This window comes from Scyliorhinus canicula, chromosome 2, assembly GCF_902713615.1.
Source record: "Scyliorhinus canicula chromosome 2, sScyCan1.1, whole genome shotgun sequence".
Classification (NCBI taxonomy): Eukaryota; Metazoa; Chordata; class Chondrichthyes; order Carcharhiniformes; family Scyliorhinidae; genus Scyliorhinus; species Scyliorhinus canicula.
This window is the reverse complement of record NC_052147.1, coordinates 234765127-234785618: the sequence shown is the minus strand read 5'-3', so window position 1 is coordinate 234785618 and position 20492 is coordinate 234765127. Positions and strand designations below refer to the sequence as shown.

General features: G+C 47.2%; 1 protein-coding gene across 2 annotated transcripts in view; it reads right to left on the bottom strand.

Annotated features, from left to right (window-relative positions):
- Window positions 1-963: 963 nt before the first annotated feature.
- The window catches only part of LOC119962039 (secretin receptor-like), a 53436-nt gene continuing 33907 nt past the window's right edge, over window positions 964-20492 (bottom strand). Inside the window, exons 11-14 of one of the 2 annotated variants that reach the window (XM_038789821.1) lie at window positions 14541-14632; window positions 6751-6889; window positions 1865-1906; window positions 964-1743 (exon numbers count right to left, since the gene is read on the bottom strand). In XM_038789821.1, the coding sequence (XP_038645749.1) occupies window positions 1642-1743; window positions 1865-1906; window positions 6751-6889; window positions 14541-14632 (375 nt within the window). In that variant the 3' untranslated portion in view covers window positions 964-1641. The remainder of the gene's footprint in view (window positions 1744-1864; window positions 1907-6750; window positions 6890-14540; window positions 14633-20492) is intronic. The other variant, XR_005459789.1, reaches the window with a different exon arrangement.

Here is a 20492-nt window from a genome sequence, read left to right as displayed (position 1 = left end):
CAGGGGGACATAGATACAACCTGAGTTAGCCCCTTGAAATAGTGGAGGCGCACAGGCTTTCACACGAACAGAAGCAATAAAAACCCAGCAGACTTCCCCAAGTACAATTAATCATGTATTTAAATAGTGCAAGAACTATTTACAATTATTGTACATCAATGCTGACAGAGTGTACTGAGAACTTCTTAATTTTACTTACCCTACCACTATGCGTGGATGCTTCCCCTAGGTCTGCAGCAGAGGTGGAAGCAACCTGCTGACCACTATGCCCTCTTGTCTCTGATGATTTTAGCGAGTGTCCTCTGGAAGCCCAGGACCTGGAGCATCTCAGACTTCTTTGGGTCTTATGCTCTGGGGCGGGTTCACCATCAGCAGTCCCAGAGGCTTGAGCTGATTACAGACAAAGTGGACTTGGAACACTAGGACGCCATTGGAGGGTCCAGAGAGAAGGCCCCTTGGGTGTCTCTCTCATGCTCCTCCTTCCTTTGGTATACGAGGAGTCCTCCTTTATGAGGAAAAAAGGCATTAGAGCGAGGTTGCGCTGTTCCATCCTCCTCTAGCATAGCCACGACAAATGGTCACCCATGCTACAGCAATGGAGTGCAGAATGGTGTGCATCTCCAGCAGAAACTGAGCATTCTGATGGACTAGGTTCTCCATGGTGTCCGCCATCCTTCCCATGGAGACCTCGATGCATGCACATGTTGGTTTCACTGCATTAGAGAGAAGTTGGGCGGACTCCTCCATCTCATGTGCTGTTCTGTTGCCCAGCTCAGTGGCAGGAGTCCCTCTGACTTCCCATGCCTGCCACAGGACTTGGTCCTGGAGTGGAAAGTTCCAACATTAGGCTGAAATGTTCTGACCCTTCCTGCTGACAGGGTCTTCCGGCCTCGCCAATGGTGACCGCCCCCCCCCCCCCCCCCGCGCCCCCCGCCCCCCCGGCAGCAGAGGGTGTGGGCCATGGAAAAAGCCACTGGCATTGGTTGTACTGGAAGATCCCATGCCAGCCAATGGCAGGTCACTTCTGCCGCCGCAAAACACACAGCGGGAAAATCCTGCCCTGAGTCTGCTGAATGGAAAATTCCACCCAATGTGGTACAACAATGACATGAACGCTCACAAGTACTATAATTACTGGCATTTTAGAATTCAATTTTCTTACTCATTTTAGACTTTTCAAGAATTATTTAGAAAACCGATTACAAGCACTAGAAATAGATATTCTATAAATAATGATGCTCATTCAAAGCTGATTGGTGTACCAAGTTGAATTGAACATTCTTAAATATCAAATACATTTGTAATATAATCACATATTAACTTCACAGATTACACATATACATACATTTCTTCCTACCTCGATCAATATAATGTTCCATGGCAAGGGCACATTGCAAACACAAGCTTGGCAGGCACATTTTGAAAAAAAATTATACTTTTCAATAGAATTGATGGGTCAGTAACATCTGGCCTATCAATAGCAGCAGTATCTCTGAAAGATTGTTCATGGTTAAATAGACCTGTTTTCATATTCTTTTGGAAAGGCATTTGAAGCACAATATTTCATGTGATCCTTTGAACAGCATCTGATCCTTCATAAGTGATATGCAAATTCCCATGGTTCCTTGGGACAGGGCCTGGTCAGTAGATATACCTGTGTTCCACCATCCACCCATTACTGATTATGGATTTGTGTTGGTTGCCTTTCCTTCGTCTCCATTTTCTCTTGATTTCAGCTCGAACCTAAGTGGAGAACAATTTTATTTTATTGATATAAAAATAAAATAATGTCTATGACTATGGAAGAAAGGTTTGTTTGATGGTGTGTGGTATATAAATCGGAATTAATCAGTAAAAAACTTACTTCACCATTAAGGAAACAATAAAGTATTGCGACGACCAATCCCTGTAGGTTAAAAAGCACCTCATTAATGGTCTAAAGAACACATTTATATTGACGTAACATTATCCTCTTCAGGACCTTATCATGTCTCAATTAAAATAACCTTAATTTTCAAGACACAATACGACTGAACATGTATGGGGTAAGTTTTCTAGTCGCACCAATAGCAGACAACCTCACTAACTACTAATGCAGAATGGAAAACCATCAACACATACTCAGAAAATGATTCAAATAAAATTCATACAGAACATTACTCACATTAGTGATATTTTTGCTGACGGATACAATAATTTTATTAAATAATTCTGTTTTCCTGCCAGGTTTGGGATGCTTTCTAGCATCCCTGATGACTATGTCTGCGGGAAATATGCCGAGCTGCATCTCCTCACAGACCGCGTAGTTTGGTTAGAGCAGCAGCTTAAAGCCTTCTGCAGGGGCTTTCTTGAGAACATTTGATTTGTAACCACAAGAAGATTTCAAACTCTATATTATAATCAATAGACACAATAAAGATTTAATTACGCATCCGAGACGTGTGGTGCAAACTTCTACTGAGTTAAGGCGTATACGAGACTACACTTAACCACAGGGTAGATTTAGAACATAGAACATAGAACAGTACAGCACAGAACAGGCCCTTCGGCCCTCGATGTTGTGCCGAGCATTGATCACCCTACTCAAACCCACGTATCCACCCTATACCCGTTACCCAACAACACCCCCCCCCCCCCCCCCCCCCCCACCCCCTTAACCTTACTTTTAGGACACTACGGGCAATTTAGCATGGCCAATCCACCTAACCCGCACATCTTTGGACTGTGGGAGGAAACCTGAGCACCCGGAGGAAACCCACGGATATACCATTTTGTATACTGTTGGGGGTGATAGCCTCTCAGGGGAACATACCAGCAGTAGCCAGGCCTGTGGAACCACAACTGGTTCTGCTGTAGAGCAGGGTTGGGCTAAATCCAAGCGAGTCACAGCAGTAGGAGACTCGATAGTCAGAAGCAGATACAGGCGTTTCTGTGGTCCCAAACGGGACTCTAGGATGGTGTGTAGCCTCCCTGGTACCAGGGTCCTGGATGTCTCTAAACGTCTAGAGGGCATCCTGAAACAAGAGGGTATACAGACAGATTTCATTGTTATATTGGTACCAATGACATAGGCAGGAAGAGGGAAGAGGTCCTGCAAAGACAATTCAGAGAATTAGGTCGGGAGCTAAAAAGTAACACCTCGAGGGTAGTAATCTCAGGATTACTCCCCATGCCAAGTGCTGGTGAAGCTTGGAACAGTGAGATAGTACAGTTGAACATGTGGCTAAAGAGCTGGTGTAGGAGGGAGGGCTTTAGATATATGGATCACTGGGATGTCTTCTGGGGAAGTGGGACCTGCACAAGAAGAATGGGTTACACCAGAACTGGAGGAGCACCAATATCTTGGGCGGGAGGTTTGCTAGTGCTGTTCGGGGGGTTTCAAACTAGTGTGGCAGAGCGGTGGGAACTGGAACAGGAGACCAGTAAGTGTAGAGACTGGGGAAAAAAGTGAGACTGAGATAAACATAGTACAGCGTAAGAGCAGGCAGAGGGAAGCCGCCGGATTCAACGGTACTATTGGTCTGGAGTGCATTTGCTTAAGAAGTATAACAGGTAAGGCAGATGAACTGAGAGCATAGATTACTGCATGGAACTATGATGTAAATTGCAATTACGGAGACATGGTTAAAGGAAGGACAGGACTGGCATCTTAACATTCCGGGATATTGTTGTTTTAGACGGGACAGGAGGGGAAAATAAAGAGGTCAGGGAGTTACATTGCTGATTAGGAAGTAGATCACAGCTGTGTTGATGTAGGACACATTGGGGGGATCTTGTTGTGAGGTATTATGGGTGGAACTGAGGAATAAAAAGGGTGAAATCACAATGTTGGGTGTGTACTATAAACCTCCAAACAGCCGCAGGAGACAGAGGAGCAGTTGTGTAGTCAGATACTGAAAAGGTGTGAAAAAAGCAGGATAGTTGTAATGGGTGATTTTAATTTCCCCCCTATTGACTGGGAATCCTTTATAGCCAGGGGCTCGGATGAAGTGCAATTTGTTAGATGCGTCCAGGAGGGCTTTTTGATACAGTATATTGACAATCCAACCAGGGAGGGGGCCTACTAGACTTGGTATTGGGGAATGAGCCAGGCCAGGTGATTGATGTTTCAGTGGGGGAGCATTTTGGGTTTAGCGACCATAATTCCATAAGATTCTGAGTAGTCATGGATAAGGAAAAGAGTGGCCCGCAGGTGAAGGTGCTTAATTGGGTGAGGGCCAATTACATCCAAATTGGACAGGAACTGGGGGATGTGGATTGGGAGCAGCTATTTGAAGGCATATCCATGTCTGACATGTGGGAGGCTTTTAAAAGCCAGTTGATTGAAGTGCAGGACAGATATGTCCCCACAAAAATGAAGGATAGAAATGGCAGGATTTGGGAACCATGGATGACAAGGGAAATTGCAAGCTTAGTCAAAAGGAAAAAGGAAGCATACAATCGGTCTAGGCATCTAAAAACTGACAAAGCCCTTGAGGAGTACAGTAAAAGTAGGAAGGACGTTAAACATGGAAATAGGAGGGCTAAAAGGGGCCATGAAGTGTCTTTAGAAAACATGGTCAAGGAGCACGGTAGCCTTGTGGATAGCACAATTGCTTCACAGCTCCATGGTCCCAGGTTCGATTCCGGCTTGGGTCACTGTCTGTGTGGAGTCTGCACATCCTCCCCGTGTGTGCATGGGTTTCCTCCGGGTGCTCCGGTTTCCTCCCACAGTCCAAAGATGCGCAGGTTTGGTGGATTGACCATGATAAATTGCCTTAGTGTCCAAAATTGCCCTTAGTGTTGGGTGGGGTTACTGGGTTATGGGGATAAGGTGGTGTTGACCTTGGGTAGGGTGCTCTTTCCAAGAGCCGGTGCAGACTCGATGGGCCAAATGGCCTCCTTCTGCACTGTAAATTCTATGATATCTATGAGAATTCCAAGGCTTTTTATACATATATTAGGAGCAAGAGGGCAGCAAGAGAAAGAGTAGGCCCACTCAAGGAATGGAAGAATGTTATGCATGGAACCACAAAAAGTGGGTGAAATCCTTAATGAGTACTTTGTATCGGTATTCACCAGGGAGAAGGACATGACAGATGTTGAGGTCAGAGATAGGTGTGTGAACGATCTTGAGAACGTCAATATATCAAAGGAGGAAGTGTTGAGTAACCTAAATTGCATTAAGGTAGACAAGTCCCTCGGGCAGGATGGGATCTATCCCAGGTTACTGCGGGAGGCAATGGGAGAAATAGCTGGGGCCTTAACAATTATCTTCACATCCTCTTTGACCACAGGCAAGGTTCCAGAGGACTGGAGAATAGCCAATGTTGTTCCATTATTTAAGAAAGGAAGCAGGGATAATTCAGCAAATTATAGACTGGTGAGATTGACATCAGTGGTGGGGAATCTTTTGGAAAAGATACTGAGAGATAGAATATATGCACATTTGGAGGAAAATGGACTAGTTAGTGACAGGCAGCATGTTTGTATGGGGAAGGTCATGTCTCACCAACTTGATTGAGTTTTTTGAAGAGGTGACAAAGAAAATTGATGAGGGAAGGGCTGTGGATGTAGTTTATATGGACTTCAGTAAGGCATTTGTCCCACATGGCAGACTGGTACAAAAACTAAAATCACATGGGATTTGGGATAGGCTGGTTAGATGGATACAGAACTGGCTTGGTTATAGAGGACAGAGAGTAGCGTTGGAAGGGTGTTTTTCAGAATGAAGATCTGTAGCTAGTGGCGTTCTGTAGGGATCAGTGCTGGGACCTCTGTTGCTTGTAGTATATATAAATGATCTGGAGGAAAATGTGGGTGGTCTGATTAGTAAGTTTGTGGATGACGCAAAGATTGGCGGAGTTGGTTATAGTGCCGAGGATAGATAGATTGGAGACTTGGGCACAGAAATGGCAGATGGAGTTTAATCCAGACAAATGCAAAGTGATGCATTTAGGAGTATCAGACTAGGTATGAATTATATAGTAAATGACAGAACAATTAGGAACATTAACATAGAGAGGGATCTGGGTGTGCAGGTCCCCAGTTCCCTAAAAGTGGCAATACAGGTGGCCGAGGTGATTAAGAAGGCATATGGCATACTTGCCTTCATCAGACAGGGCATTGTGTACAGGAGTTGGAAATCATGTTGCAGCTGTAAAAAACCTTGGTTCGGCCGTATTTGGAGTATTGCATGCAGTTCTGGTCACCACCCTATCAGAACGATGAGGAAGCTTTGAAGAGGGTGCAAAGAAGATTCACCAGGGTGGTGCCTGGTCGCGAGGGTGTTGGTTATGAGGAGAGGTTGAATAAACTAGGATTGTTTTCATTGGAAAGACGGAGGCTGAGGGTAGACCTGATAGAGATCTACAAAATTATGAGAGGCATAGACAGGGTGGATAGTCAGAGGCTTTTTCCCAAGGGTGGAAGTGCCAGTTACAAGGGGGCACAGGTTCAAGGTGAGGGGGGGATAGTTCAAGGGAGATGGATGGGCTCCATTTTTCACACAGGGTGTGGTGGGTGCTTGGAACGTGCTGCCAGAGGATGTGGTGGAAGCAGGCACATTAGTAACATTTAAGAGGCACCTGGATGGGTACATGAATAGGGAGGAAATAGAGGGATACGGACGGAGTAAGGGCAGAAGGGTTTTGTTTTAGTTTGGGCATCATGATCGACACAGGCTTGGAGGGCTGAAGGGCCTGTTCCTGTGCTGTACTTTTCTTTGTTCTTTGTTCTTCTTTGTTCTTTAATGTTTATTCAAATAAATACCTGAAATGATCCAAGAGCAATTTCAAAGCCCAGTCGTAAGTCTATAGCAAGGTTGCTTTCTTTCTCCGGGATAACTACGAAGACAATATAGTGGATTCCGAACAATGGGATTAACAATAGAGTGGACTTTGCAAGCCTCCTAGAAATATAAAATATAAAATATGACACACAGAACAATTTAAAATATATTTACCCTTACAATCTTGAGTCGACCGGGCAGCACTGTAACACAGTGGTTAGCACAGTTGCTTCACAGCTCCAGGGTCCCAGGTTCGATTCCCCGCTGGGTCACTGTCTGTGCAAAGTCTACACATTCACCCCGTGCCTGCGTGGGTTTCCTCCTGGTGCTCTGGTTTCCTCCCACAGTCTAAAGATGTGCAGGTTAGGTGGATTGGCCATGCTAAATTGCCCTCAGCGTCCAAAAGGGTTGGATGGGATTACGGGGATAGGGTGGAGGTATGGGCTTGGGTAGGGTGCTTTTTCTGGGGGCTGATGTGGACTCGATGGGCCAAATGGCCTCCTTCTGCACTGTAAATTCTATGATTCTATGATTCACTGTTGACTGGGAAGCTGGGATGAGTTGACAGCCTTATTTCCCTCCCATCCCCCCACCTGCAACCCCTTGGATTTTGTCTGATTTTAATAATTGGGCCTTACTTACAATCTACTAGCCCATGGCAAGCCTGAAACAGATGAAAAGAGAGAGCTGGCTAGTTTTGGACAAATCAAAATCACGAGCCCTGGAGTCTGCTTGTAGGTAAGTCCTGCTGAACAGGGGCAGGGCAGTGGGAAGAGGCTGAGCAAAGGGCCCAAAATTTACTTGTGAAGCTCAAGTTACACTCTAATATTTTCCTGGTTTCATTTATTAAAGTTTCTACGTTTCCTTCAGGGCCTTCTCTTTGCTGCAAAGCTGTCTTGAGAAGAGTGCCCATGGTGGGCGCACTACTCAGATAGTCATTGAAAAATGAGGGGTACTAGGTACATCATGGGACCCCAATTAACATATAATAAAGACTCCCTCCCCGAAGCCAGGTGGAATCATGACAACCTTTAAAAAGGGCCCAGTTAAGATGGCAGTAAGTGGAAACTGAATGCGAATGGGGCAATAAATCTTGAACAGCTGTCTTAATTACTGGGTGTTGGGGTTAAAATTTCCCCACTCTGTATATTCTATTGAACTTTATTTGCATTTCATTCTGTCAATAGAACCACCTTATACACTTGGACATGAATGACTAATTGTAGTTTTCAGAAGTGCCTTACATTGAGGTGACATTCCTGTTCCCACTTTTCTTTCTAAACTGGATTATTATTTACCAATAGACATGGATTGAAATGGGAATTTTTGCAGACCATAAACAAGTCCGAATCAAGTTGGCAAAGAATACTATATTTAGTGCAAAGCAAGTATATTTACAATATACATCAGATCCCAGCCAGGTCTGCTATGTCGGTTGCATACCCAACCAACTTTATATAGAACTCAATCATGAATTTCCTCGGGCTCCCCGCCCACTTTGTGGGGGGAGCTCGTATTCAGCGAGACTCACACGGAGACTGATAGCTCCAACCCCGTAGGTCTCGGATGGGTTATAACATCCCTCCGCCCCCAAAGGCCGAAGACTCTCCTGACGACTGCAGAGTAGGAGAGCGCCGGACTCTCTTCGCTCGTGGCTGCGCTTCCTGCACTTACGGGGCTGGATCAGGTGGCATATATCTGGACGGCGAACACAACGTTCGTTTGGAATGCCATGGTGGATGTACTGTCTGAGGCTGCTGCATTGCTTGCCCCAAAGTGGAGACATCTGACTCCTGGGTCTCCATGTCGGAATCCATATCTCTGACCACTCTTATTTTGGCGTATTGACTCTCATGGGGCAGTGCTCTAGCCTCTATTGGCATAGGATTTGATTTGGCTGAATTTTTCCTCTCCTGAGGAGTTTTCTGTAAGCGTCGTCTCCTGGACCGCATGCAATCGATGTATTTTATCATGACATGACCCTATGTCTGAACTTGAAAAGATACTGCCCCTGTCTGGTGGACGATTGTTCCGGAGATCCACTGGGCAACATCTGCAAAGTTGTAAACATAGACTTCTTCACCTGGTACAAGCAGTCTGGGCGGCTTTTGTTAACTGAGCAACGCGCTTGCGGGCTCCTGGCTGTCGTGCACTTTCCCGCCAATCACAGGAAAAGCCAGACTAAGACAAATTCAAAGCGTCCTGCTCATCAACAATTCATAAGGTGCTACCCCAGTCGCAGCATGCAAAGTGGTCTGATGGGCAGAACAAGATTCTTGCCAGTTATTTGTCCATTGATCCTGAAGTCTGCTTTTTCAATCCTCGTTTGAATGTCTGTGCTGCCCTTTCCACCAGTCCATTGGAAGCTGCGTGATACAAGACCGTACAGTTGTGCCGTACCTCGTCTGCTTTCATGAATCCTGGGAATTCCTCATTAGTGAAGGTCATTCCATTATTGGTAACCAACAACTCTGGGATACCATGCATACTGAAAGACAGGCGCAGTTTTTCATTGGTCGCCTCTATCACGAATAAGAATATCAAGCCTTGAAAGTGGCCGGCAAAGTCGTGTGTAACCGCACCCACCATTGCCCCGGTCATTTCCATGGGTGAAGGGGCATGACTGGTGGAACCTTCTGTTGTTCCTGACAAACGCCACACAGCTGGACTACCCTTTTACCTTTGCATCCAGGCCCAGCCACCGAACATAGGTGCGGGTGAGCATTTTCATTTTGGACATACCCTGGTGCCCGTTGTACAGATCCTTCGGGATTTGGCCTTACCCGGGCTGAAGATGTGCATCCACCACAAAAGGATGCTGGTTTCTACACTAAACTTGGACATGTTTGTTGAGAATTCCTGTAACTCTTTGGCACTGTTTCATGCTGATCCCCATACAGGACACTGTGTTGAACTTTCGAAAGGACCAGGCCAGTTTGTGTTCACCCACACACTTGGGATACTGTAACAGGCAACAAATCCATAAAGCTGAGCATGGCCACGATCTCGTCAGCCCTGGGAGGAGAAGGAGGGTGAGTCTGAAAAAGCAGGTGGCTAAAGCATTCGTGTTTGTGACCTGGGTACCTGGATGATGTTCAAGTGAGTCCTCATAGGCAGCCAGTAGGAGGGCCCAAAGCTGTATCCTGGCCAAGGTGACACAGCAACGGCTTGTGGTCTGTGACGATGGTGAACCATCGACCGTATACACATTGATGGAATTTCTTCATGGTGAAGCCAACTTCCAGAGCCGCTTTCACAATTTGTGCACGGCCAGTGTCTGGGAGGTGAAAGTAATCGGCCTCACTCTGCCATCTTCCATGTGATGTGTTACAACAGCGCAATGCCGCATGGTGAAGTGTCACATGTGACTATTAATTGTTTGGCGGGATTATAATGTGTCAACAAGCCCGAGGAAGTCAATTGTTTTTTTTACCTGTATGATTGCTTCTTGCTGTTGCTATTTCCATGTCCATTCCTGGTTCTTTTTAAGAGGAGGTGTAGTGGGGCCAACATGGTCGTGAGGCCAGGGATGAACTTTCCGTAATAGTTCACCAGTCCCAAGACGTGGCCTCTAAAGTACTTGGTCCAGGGCGGGGTTTCAGTCTTGGAGGGCTGGGGGGTGGCCACTCGCCTGGAGGGGCGCATCCTACAGTGTTTACTACCACCCCCTGGATCTCTTGCACTCCTCTCAGTGCTTTCGCAGGAACGCAAAATTTGTACGGTGCGCTGTAGGTCTTGGGATGGTTCAGATAGAACTTCATTTGGGTAGCCATGTTATTGATGCCAAAGACCAAGCGGTCTCGCAGCATTTTGGAAAAAGAAGTTCTGTATCACAATATTCGGCTAGTTTTTGTAGCCTCATCAGAAACCCGGTTACGGACTCTCCCGGGGTCCTCTCTGTCGTGCTAAAACGGTATCTCTGCATTACAATGGATAATTTAGGGTTAAAAGGTTGAGCTACTAGGGTTAGCAATTCTTCAACAGTTTTAGTGTCTGGAATTGTGGGACATTTAAAGCTCTTTATCACTTCATAAGCATGAGTTCCACAGGCAGTAAGCTGTCTGTCAATCATCACCTGTTCACTAGGAAAATGTAACGCATATGTTCTGTATACTGTGTCCAATCCTCGATGCTCGCATTGAGCACATCTAATCTTCCAAATCAATGCATTTTCGTGATAGGAAGAAAATTACTCCAACCTTGGTCCAGCAATTAAAAGGAGATGGCTGCTCGTCCAATGGTGTAGCAGCTTCAACAGTAGTCCAGTTTTATTCTTGTCGCCAACTTGTAGGGCACAAACGAGTCCAATTCGAGTTGGTAAAAGAAATCGATTTGTTGCAAAGGAATTATATTTACAATATACATCAAATCCCAACCAAGTCTGCTCTATAAGATCCATACCTTGCTGACTTTATATAGAAGTCAATCATGACTGTCCTCAGGCTCCCAGCCCCTGAGCTGTGGGGGGGAGCTCGTACTTTGCAAGACTCACAGGGAAACTGATTACTCCAACCCTGTAGGTCTCGTGCGAGTTATAACAGGAATGTTACGGAGAAATAGGTCACTTTGACTTCATGGTGGGCATTCTCCGTTTGAGAGTCTGAGTGCGCCCACCAGCGGAGAATCTGGTCCGGGATTCTCCGATCCCTAGCCGGGTCGGAGAATCCCCGGGCCTGAGCGCCCGTCGTTTTCTGGCCTGTCCCGCTGGCGTGAATTGGACATGGTCCCACATGGCGGGACCTGGTTGGTAGGCTGGATGGTGCGGTCATCGGGGGGGGCAGGGTGGATCTGGCCCCAGAGGGGGGGCCCGCAGGGGCCTGGCACATGATCGGGGCCCCCACCGATCTGCAGGCGGGCCTATACCGTGGGGGCAATCCTTCCTTCCATGCCGGCCTCTGTAGAGCTCCGCCATGGCCGGTGCGGAGAAGACACCCCCTGCGCATGTGCCAGAATACGTTGGCTGGTCTGCGCATACGCGGAACCACACCGGCGGTTCTGTGCATGCGCTAACTCGCCCCAGCCCTTTGGCGCTGGTTGGCATGGCGCCAACCCCACCGGCATCGGCCTAGCCCCCGGAAGTGCGGAGGATTCCGCAAGTTCCGGTTGGCCCGATGCCAGAGTGGTTCGCGCCATTTTTTTACGCCGGTGTCGGGCCATCGGGGGATTCAGGAGAATCCCGCCCCAGGACTGGTGCGCTGGCACGAAGAGCTCGACGTGACATTCCATAGCAAATGGAAAAACATTTTTGACAAATAAGATTTTCCACGCCATTCTATGGTATCTGCGCTGAGACTGAAAGGGGCAGGACATAATCACTCGGATATGTCCCACATATGTGCGATAAGAGTGCCATTTTTAAAGGGCAGGTCAATCTCCATTAGCTGTTGCAGCTCCTCCTGCCCCAGCTTGCAGGAAGGGCACCATCCCACACTAATCGCTGGCAAGGCCCCTCCTCAGAACCCCCTCCCCACTTTGCCTCACAGGCCACCGCATTTATTCTCCCCCCACCCTTCCTTCATCCACCCCCCATTCCGCCTTCAGATCCCTCCCTTCGCAATGCCAACCTGGCAAGGTGCTAAGTACCCACTCAACAATTGATGCTCGGATGCCGAGGAGGTCCTTCATGGGAGGTGGGAGTCAGGGGGCTTGTGCTGGGCTGGAGGAGCTCAAGTCGGGGGTCTTCCCTGGGATGGGGCTCCTTTGGCTGCTCTACCCATCTGCAGCCTTTAAAAACTATTAAAGAGTCAGTGAAAGTTAAAGTCTTCCCATAATAAAATGTACTCATCTGTACCCCTAACAATTTAGACAGTCAGTTTTCCTAACTTGTGACCCTACTTTTAAATATTTGTGTATCTAAATCCATAAATCACTCTTCTATTCTTTTTAATGTTTAAATGCAATTCAATATGAGCAACATCATGGACGATCTGCTGGTTAGATTTCGAAAAAGTCTTGATCCTATCGTTCACCAATCACCATTAAAGTAGCAGTTCCCTCCTGAGTTTTAACACTAACTGAATAGATTTTGTGCTAACCTCTATATTATTTGTATTTTCTGATGCTATAAGGGGAGGCGGTGGTGTAGTCGTATTGTCACTGGATTAGTAAACCAGAGGCCCAGAGAAATGCTCCTGGGACCCAGGTTCAAATCCTGCCACTGCATATGGTGAAATTTGAATTCAATAAAATATCTGGAATTTTAAAAAGTCTAATGATAACCATGCAACCATTGTCGATTGTCGTAAAAACCCATCTGTGTCACTAATGCCTTACCTGGTCTGGCCTACATGTGACTCCAGACCCACAACGATGTTGTTGACACTTAACTGTCCCTTCAAGGGCAATTAGGGTTGGGCAATAAATACTGGCACAGTCTGCGACATCGAAGTCCCATGAACAAATTTTTTTTTAAATGAAAGCTTTATTTCATACTGTCCTCTCCTCTTTTCTTATGCTGAATTTATATTGCCATTTAAATTGCTGAAGTCACTGTAAAAAGTCATCCATATGGGTAACTTTGGTAATCATCGTTCCTTTCTTGCAGTCTCTGAACCAGCAATTGTCCTACTTCGAAATTTCTCACTCCAAGTTGGAAAGTCTATCTTGAAACGGCTCCTTTTCCGTCTTATATAGCTGACTTGCATGGATTTTCTAAATTTTGAAAACCTCTCTTTAAAATAGGGTAATTTTGGTTGAATGGAACAAAACCCAATTAATTTTGTCTCTCATCATAATTAAAGACTCTCTGCCCTGGTATCATTGTTTTCATTATTGTTTTATGTTTTTTGCATGCATTTAGTTTTTGACCTCTTATCAGTTTAAAGAGCAGGACACAGATCAGGATGGCGGGGAAGATATGCTAGGTTAGAAGGAGGTATCTGGAGTTTGATTTGCCGAGCTGGGGTTTGGATTTTGCAGCACTGTTGAGGAGTGCATTTTTAAAATGTGGTCATGGAATGTTGCCGCCACTGGCAAGGTCAACCTTTATTGCCCATCCCTAATTGCTAGTCATAGATTTCATAGAATTTACAGTGCAGAAGGAGGCCATTCGGCCCATCGAGTCTGCACTGGCTCTTGGAAAGAGCACCCTACCCAAGGTCAACACCTCCACCCCATCCCCATAACCCAGCAACCCCACCCAACACTAAGGGCAATTTATCATGGCCAATCCACCTAACCTGCACATCTTTGGACTGTGGGAGGAAACCGGAGCACCCGGAGGAAACCCACGCACACATGGGGAGGATGTGCAGACTCCGCACAGACAGTGACCCAAGCCAGAATCGAACCTGGGACCCTGGAGCTGTGAAGCGATTGTGCTATCCACAATGCTACCGTGCTGCCCTAAATCATTGCCCTATTGAAAGGGTGTGTGAGCTACCCTCTTGAACTGCTGCAGTCCATGAGGTCTAGGTACACCAACGCTGAGGGTTCCAGGGTTTTGACCAAACAATGATGAGGGACTGATGATATATTCTCAAGTCAGGCTGCTGTATGATTTGGCGAGAAATTTGCAGATATTGGTGTTCCCATGCCTCTGCTGCCCTTATTCTTCTTGGTGTTAAAGATTGCAGGTTTAGAAGGTGCAGTCTAAAGGGCTTTGCCAAGTTGCCGTGGTGCATTGTGTTTATGGTGCACAAGTGCTGGAGGTGGAGGGAGTGAATATTTAAATTGGTGGCTGACATGCCAAACGAGTTGACTGACGTTTTGATACCCAGAATTGTATTTGCATGGCTCTGTATGAAAGAAGCTGGTGGCTGTAGTGACTCACCTGTACTGGTTTAAATCATTCCTCATAGCATCAGGTGTCTTTAGATTTTTTATTAATATCCTCATGATCCGTAGAAAGAGAAAAAAGTTGATCTGAGAAATGAATAAAAGCAAATGTTTGAATTTTTTAAGGTTGCAGGTTTTTTTAAGGTTGAGAAAGCCGATTCAAAAGCATGTGGTATCCTGGGATTTACAAATAAGCACATATGGTTCAAAGGTTAGAAGCAAAGTATATAGTCCTTGGGTGCTGCATGTGGCCTTAGAGCAGTGGTTCTCAACCGGGGTCCACATGGGGGGTCCATGTAACATTACTGGGGGTCCACACAAAAAAAATACCGAATTGGGGGTCCACGGTGATATTTTAGTGGTCCATAGAGCAATTCTACTTCAGAACAATTGTTATTACTGAGAATTAAATTTTTACAGTAATCTGCCATATTAAAATACTAAAAGTAGAAAAATTCATGTAGCTATGAATTTTTTATGGCAATCAAGTAGAAGAAAAAAACTTTACATTTGACAGTGTCGTAAATTTAAAGTTACCTAGAACAAACGGAGCTGAAAATCACCCATCTTTTCTCAGGTAGCAGGCAGCGACCTTAGATGTTTGTTTTCATGATGAATATTCACCTTTCTCTCTCTCTCTCTCGCACTGACAAAGGTCAAAGAGAGATTATAATCTATCTAATTTATCTTGAACGCCTTGTAATGCATACTGAGGTGGTTATCAAAGGGGAATTGTCTTCATCGTTTTACTGAACTTTGGGACTCTATTGTCTTATTTCTGGCTAACACCCAGCTTGGAGAACAACTGCTTGCAGCTAAATGTGATGTATTTTACTTATCTGATATATTTGAAAAAATCAATTTACTTAATAAACAGCTCCAAGGAAAACATTCTGATCTCATATCCAGTAAAGGTGCTACTGTATTACTGCTTTTCTGAGAAAACTGCAGCTGTACAAAATTAATATCAGACGTCGTGCATTTGAACAGTTTCCTTGTTTGACCTCGATTAGCAGCGATTTGCACGATGATGACCTTGCATTGTCAATTTGCAATTGGAAAATTTGCATGAAAATATGCAAGCTCGGTTTAGTGACCTACTCATGATGGGTATACCAACTTGGGTGGCAATTCCTTTTGAAGTTAATGCTGCCGATGTAGACATTTCTTTACAGGAGACCCTCATTGAATTACAAAGTGATTAAATATTGCACGCAAAATTCAAAGATGGGAAGCATAATATATGGAAAACAAATGACACTGCTAAAAAGTACCCACCACTCTGGGATAAAGCACAGCTCTACGTTATAGCTTTTCCATCACCTTACCTTGTTGAATCAGGATTTAGTCGTGTTTTTCACTTATTTTTCTGTGGAATGGCTATGGGGGTCCACAAAAAAAAATTAAGAAGAAAAGGGGTCCATGGGTTAAAAAAGGTTGAGAACCACTGCCTTAGAGGATCAAAATGGTGTCCGCAGTGAGCATGAATACTTCTGATGCGAGTCTTACTGGACGCCATATTGGTGAGGGCATAATTATGCCTAGTAAACATCCACAAAAGGTTTGCAGAATGGCACGTAATGGCACGTAATGATGTTAACAAGCTCGTAACCCTGATTAGAGTGGACATGGAAAGGATGTTTCCCCTTATAGGAAAAACTAGAACCAGAGGACATAATCTCAAACTGAAGGGATGATTCTTTAAAACAGAGATGAGGAGGAATTTCTTCAGCCAGAGGGTGGTGAATCTGTTGAACTCATTGCCACAGAAGGCCAAATCACCGAGTGTCTTTAAGACAGATAGATAGGTTCTTGATTAATAAGATTGATTTATGGGGAGAAGAGCGGAGAATGGAGATGGCAAAAGTATCAGCCATGATTGAATGGCAGAGCAGAATCGATGGGCCGAATAGCCTAATTCTGTTCCTGTGTCTTACGGTCTTATAGACAGGCCAGTAGTACCGCAATAAACTGCACAACCTCCTCAGGGTGGCCACTGTGCCCACGGCACTAACCCAGGGGGTGGGGGTGACTAAACCCCAAACCTGCACCACCTGCCAGCACCCATAACGGCCGCCATGGATGGATGCCCTGGCCACAAAGGTCACCATTGACTCCGTCTACACCTCCCGCTGCCTGGGGAAAGTGGACAGCATAATCAAAGACCCCTCCCACCCCGTTTACTCACTCTTCCAACTTCTTCCAATGGGCAAGAGATACAGAGGTCTGAGAACACGCACGAACAGACTCAAAAACAGTTTCCTCCCCGCTGTTACCAGACTCCTAAAGGACCCTCTTATGGACTGATCTAATTAATACTACATTCCTGTATACTTCACCCAATGCCAGTGTCTATCTATTTACATTGTGTACCGTGTGTTTTCCTATTATGTATTTTCTTTTTATTTTGTTTACATGTGCTTAATGATCTGTTGAGCTGCTTGCAGAAAAATACTTTGCACTGTACCTCGGTAAATGTGACAATAAACAAATCCAATCCACCACCCACCCATCCCCTGAGATACATGCATCTGACTGTCTAACACAGTGCATTTTCTGCCTCCATTACCAGTCTCCCCCCCCCCCCCCCCCCCCCCCCCCCCCCACCACCACCACCACCACCACCCACAGAGATGGCACAACAACCAGGAGCAGGAAAAAACCGAAGAGGGACCGCTGGACCTGCGGCCTATCACCACAGCAGAGCAGCGGGTCCTGGACCTTGATCAATGGGCCTGAGGAGAGGGCAATCGCCAAGGCAGAGGTGAGGGTCGGGCGAGCAACTGAGACCCCGCTGAGTTGCAGCTCCCTAAGGCACGTGTGTCATCAACCGCATCCTCACAACCACCACCACCCCACCACCCCCCCCAGCCCTCCCACGGCCCCCTACACCACCTCACAACCCACTCACGCTACTCTCTCCACGCCACCACCCCCACACTGCCCTCTCCACCACCCCCACCACCCCAACCCAAAGACTAATCATGCATCTCGTCTTATGTCTTGCAGGATCGCCTGCCGATGATGCGGGCCCTTCTGATGTCTCCTGACCCCAACTACAACCCCAACCCCAATCCCTCTGCCTTCAGAACAGCAACCACAACACCACAAAACCCTGCCAGGGTAATCTCTGCAAGACATGCCAGATCATCGACATGGACACCACCATTACACGTGGAAACACCACCCACCAGGTACGCGGCGCATACTCGTGCGACTCGACCAATGTAGTCTACCTCATACGCTGCAGGAAAGGATGTCCCGAAGCGTGGTACATTGGCGAGACCATGCAGACACTGCGACAACGAATAAACGGGCATCGTGCGACTATCAACAGGCAGGACTGTTCCCTTCCAGTTGGGGAACACTTCAGCAGTCAAGGACATTCAGCCTCTGATCTCCGGGTCAGCATTCTACAAGGAGGCCTTCAGGAGACGCGACAACGCAAAATTGCTGAGCAAAAACTTATAGCTAAGTTCCGCACGCATGAATGCGGACTCAACCGGGATCTGGGATTCATGTCGCATTACATTCGGCCCCCACCAACAAGCCTGGACTTGCAGAGGCCTACCGACTGAACTGGCTTGGGACAATTCACACCTCTTTAACCTGGAGTTACCTCTCTCTCTGCATCTTTGATGATTTGATTGCCTGCAGGTGCTCGCATTCCGGGGCATCTCTGACTGTGTCTATATAAACATTTCTGGAACAAGCCTTTCCATTCACCTGAAGAAGGAGCCGTGCTCCGAAAGCTCGTGTTTGAAACAAACCTGTTGGACTTTAACCTGGTGTTGTAAGACTTCTTACCGAACCCCAATCCCAGTAGGAGAGCAGCGAGGAGGAGGAGGACACAGACACAAACTGGAGCCCTCAACCCACAGCCAGAGACGCCCCGGAGCACCAGTCCAGGTGCGACACTGTCTTTCCGTCACAGCTGTCTTAACACCCTCCACCATCTCATAGACACTCACCTCAGTTGGGCAATTTAGTAAAGAGGCTCTGGGGCACTATCTGGTGTGTACCACACAGCTAATCTGGGACATCAGGTGGAGGTAGGAACACCCGAGGTGGCAGATGGTCAGAGGGCGGGCCAGTCCCAGGGACTGACTGCTGTTTGGATAGGGTTAGGATTTCTGGAATGGACAGTTCCGTTTATTGTGGAGATGCAGCATCAAAGCCAGGGACTCCAACTGCCTGCAGGAGCATGGGATGATGCCGACCATGCATGCCACCCAGGCCAACACCAAATGGGTGATGTCTGTGGTGGAGACCTTGGGGGAGAAGGTTTCAGCCATGGGGCAAGATGTCTGAGGCCTGGGGCACTCTGTGTGGACAATGGCTGAGACCCAGGACAGGGCTGCCCTCTCACAGGCAGCGGCGCTCCTGAGCATGGCCCAGTCACAGCGGACCATGGCTGAGGGCATCGGCGGCATTGTCCAGATGCTGGCCGATGTGACACAGACCCAGAGACAGGTGATGCAGTGACTGGCTGATGTGGCGCAATCCCAGACGGAGGTGGTCTACTCCATGTGCTCCACGGCCGCGAGCTTCGGGGTGGCATGGGCCTCCAGAATTGGCAGCGGCAGGTGGTGGGTGAGCCTCAGGGGTTAGCTCTGCTCGGACCGCCATCCCATTAAGTAATCCGGGGGCCATCGGGCACCTGAGGGAGAAGGGTTAATGGGGTCCATGCCAATGACACCCGCAGGATACGCCTTGGACTCCCCCTCCCCCCCCCTCCTCGCGCATCCAATGGGCAGCAGGCAGAACTGGTCGGCACCACTCCATCTGGCCACCCAAGCGGCAGCCAGGTCCATCTAGGCCCGGTCGCCCCAGAAGACGTCCGCCAAAGGGGTCCCAGGTCACAGGGCAGAATCGCAGCACGCTGTCTCCACTCCCGCTGTACAGCTGGGGGATCCACCTAGGTTTAGCATGAGGGCTCATAAGCCAGAAAGGTAGACACCGGTTAAGTTGGAACGGATGCTGGGCACAGTATAACAATAGGGGCTAAGGCACCCATATGGCCGGTGTCACTCTACAAGACCATGGGTCACGGTGGGCGGTTAGCAAAATGGCTGCCTTGTCCGTGCCTGTACACCCCAGTCCCATGCGGGGGGATCACCCCAACCTTACGGCCCATCCCCTGGTTACCTCCCACTGCACCTCGAGCCTGGCGGAGGCCACCCCCCACCCGCCAGCCCTGCCAGCGGCAGGACCGACAGCGTTTGTGTGTCATACCTCCTCTCTCTCACTCATTAGCTACGCACCTGTTTCCCGATTACTAAAACCACAAGTGTCATTCGCCATTGGTAATTCCCCCAGCGGAGGCGGAGCATCACAGAGGACCGGGAGAATACCGGGTCAGTCCGCAATGAAATACAAACGGCGTTTACTGTATGTGCGGGGTAGAATGCATTGGTGTCGAGGCACCGGAGCATTGCAATTTGCCATGCACCTGGTGTCCACCATGATTTTCGTTCACGACCGATTCTCCGACCAATCAACTTTCCCAATTTGCCGTCGGCCCATGGAGAATCCCACCCACAGACATTTGGTAATCTGCGGTCAGCAGAGGGGGAAAAGCCTGGTTTTCTCTGTTAGCTAAAATTCTGAATACAGGTAAGAGAACATTCTTTGTTGAACAGAAGGAATCAATGGAACTTGAAGAACATTGGAAGATTTGTCCTGATTAGGAGAATGAATCACCCAAGTGAGCTGTGCTGCTGAAAGTCAGTTTTGGAGAAAAAAGCCAGAGGGAAAGTACCTATGATGGCCCCTGTAGCTAAAAACACAGCATGATAGAGAGAAATAAGCCCATTGGAGCTGGCGGTAACATTGGGCTTGTTCCTGTAAAGGCTCCAATTCTACAGAGAGTGTGTTGTAACGTATAAATGCGTCATAGGATTTTCGAGTATGTTAAAACACAAATAAGGGATATATTTTATGCAGT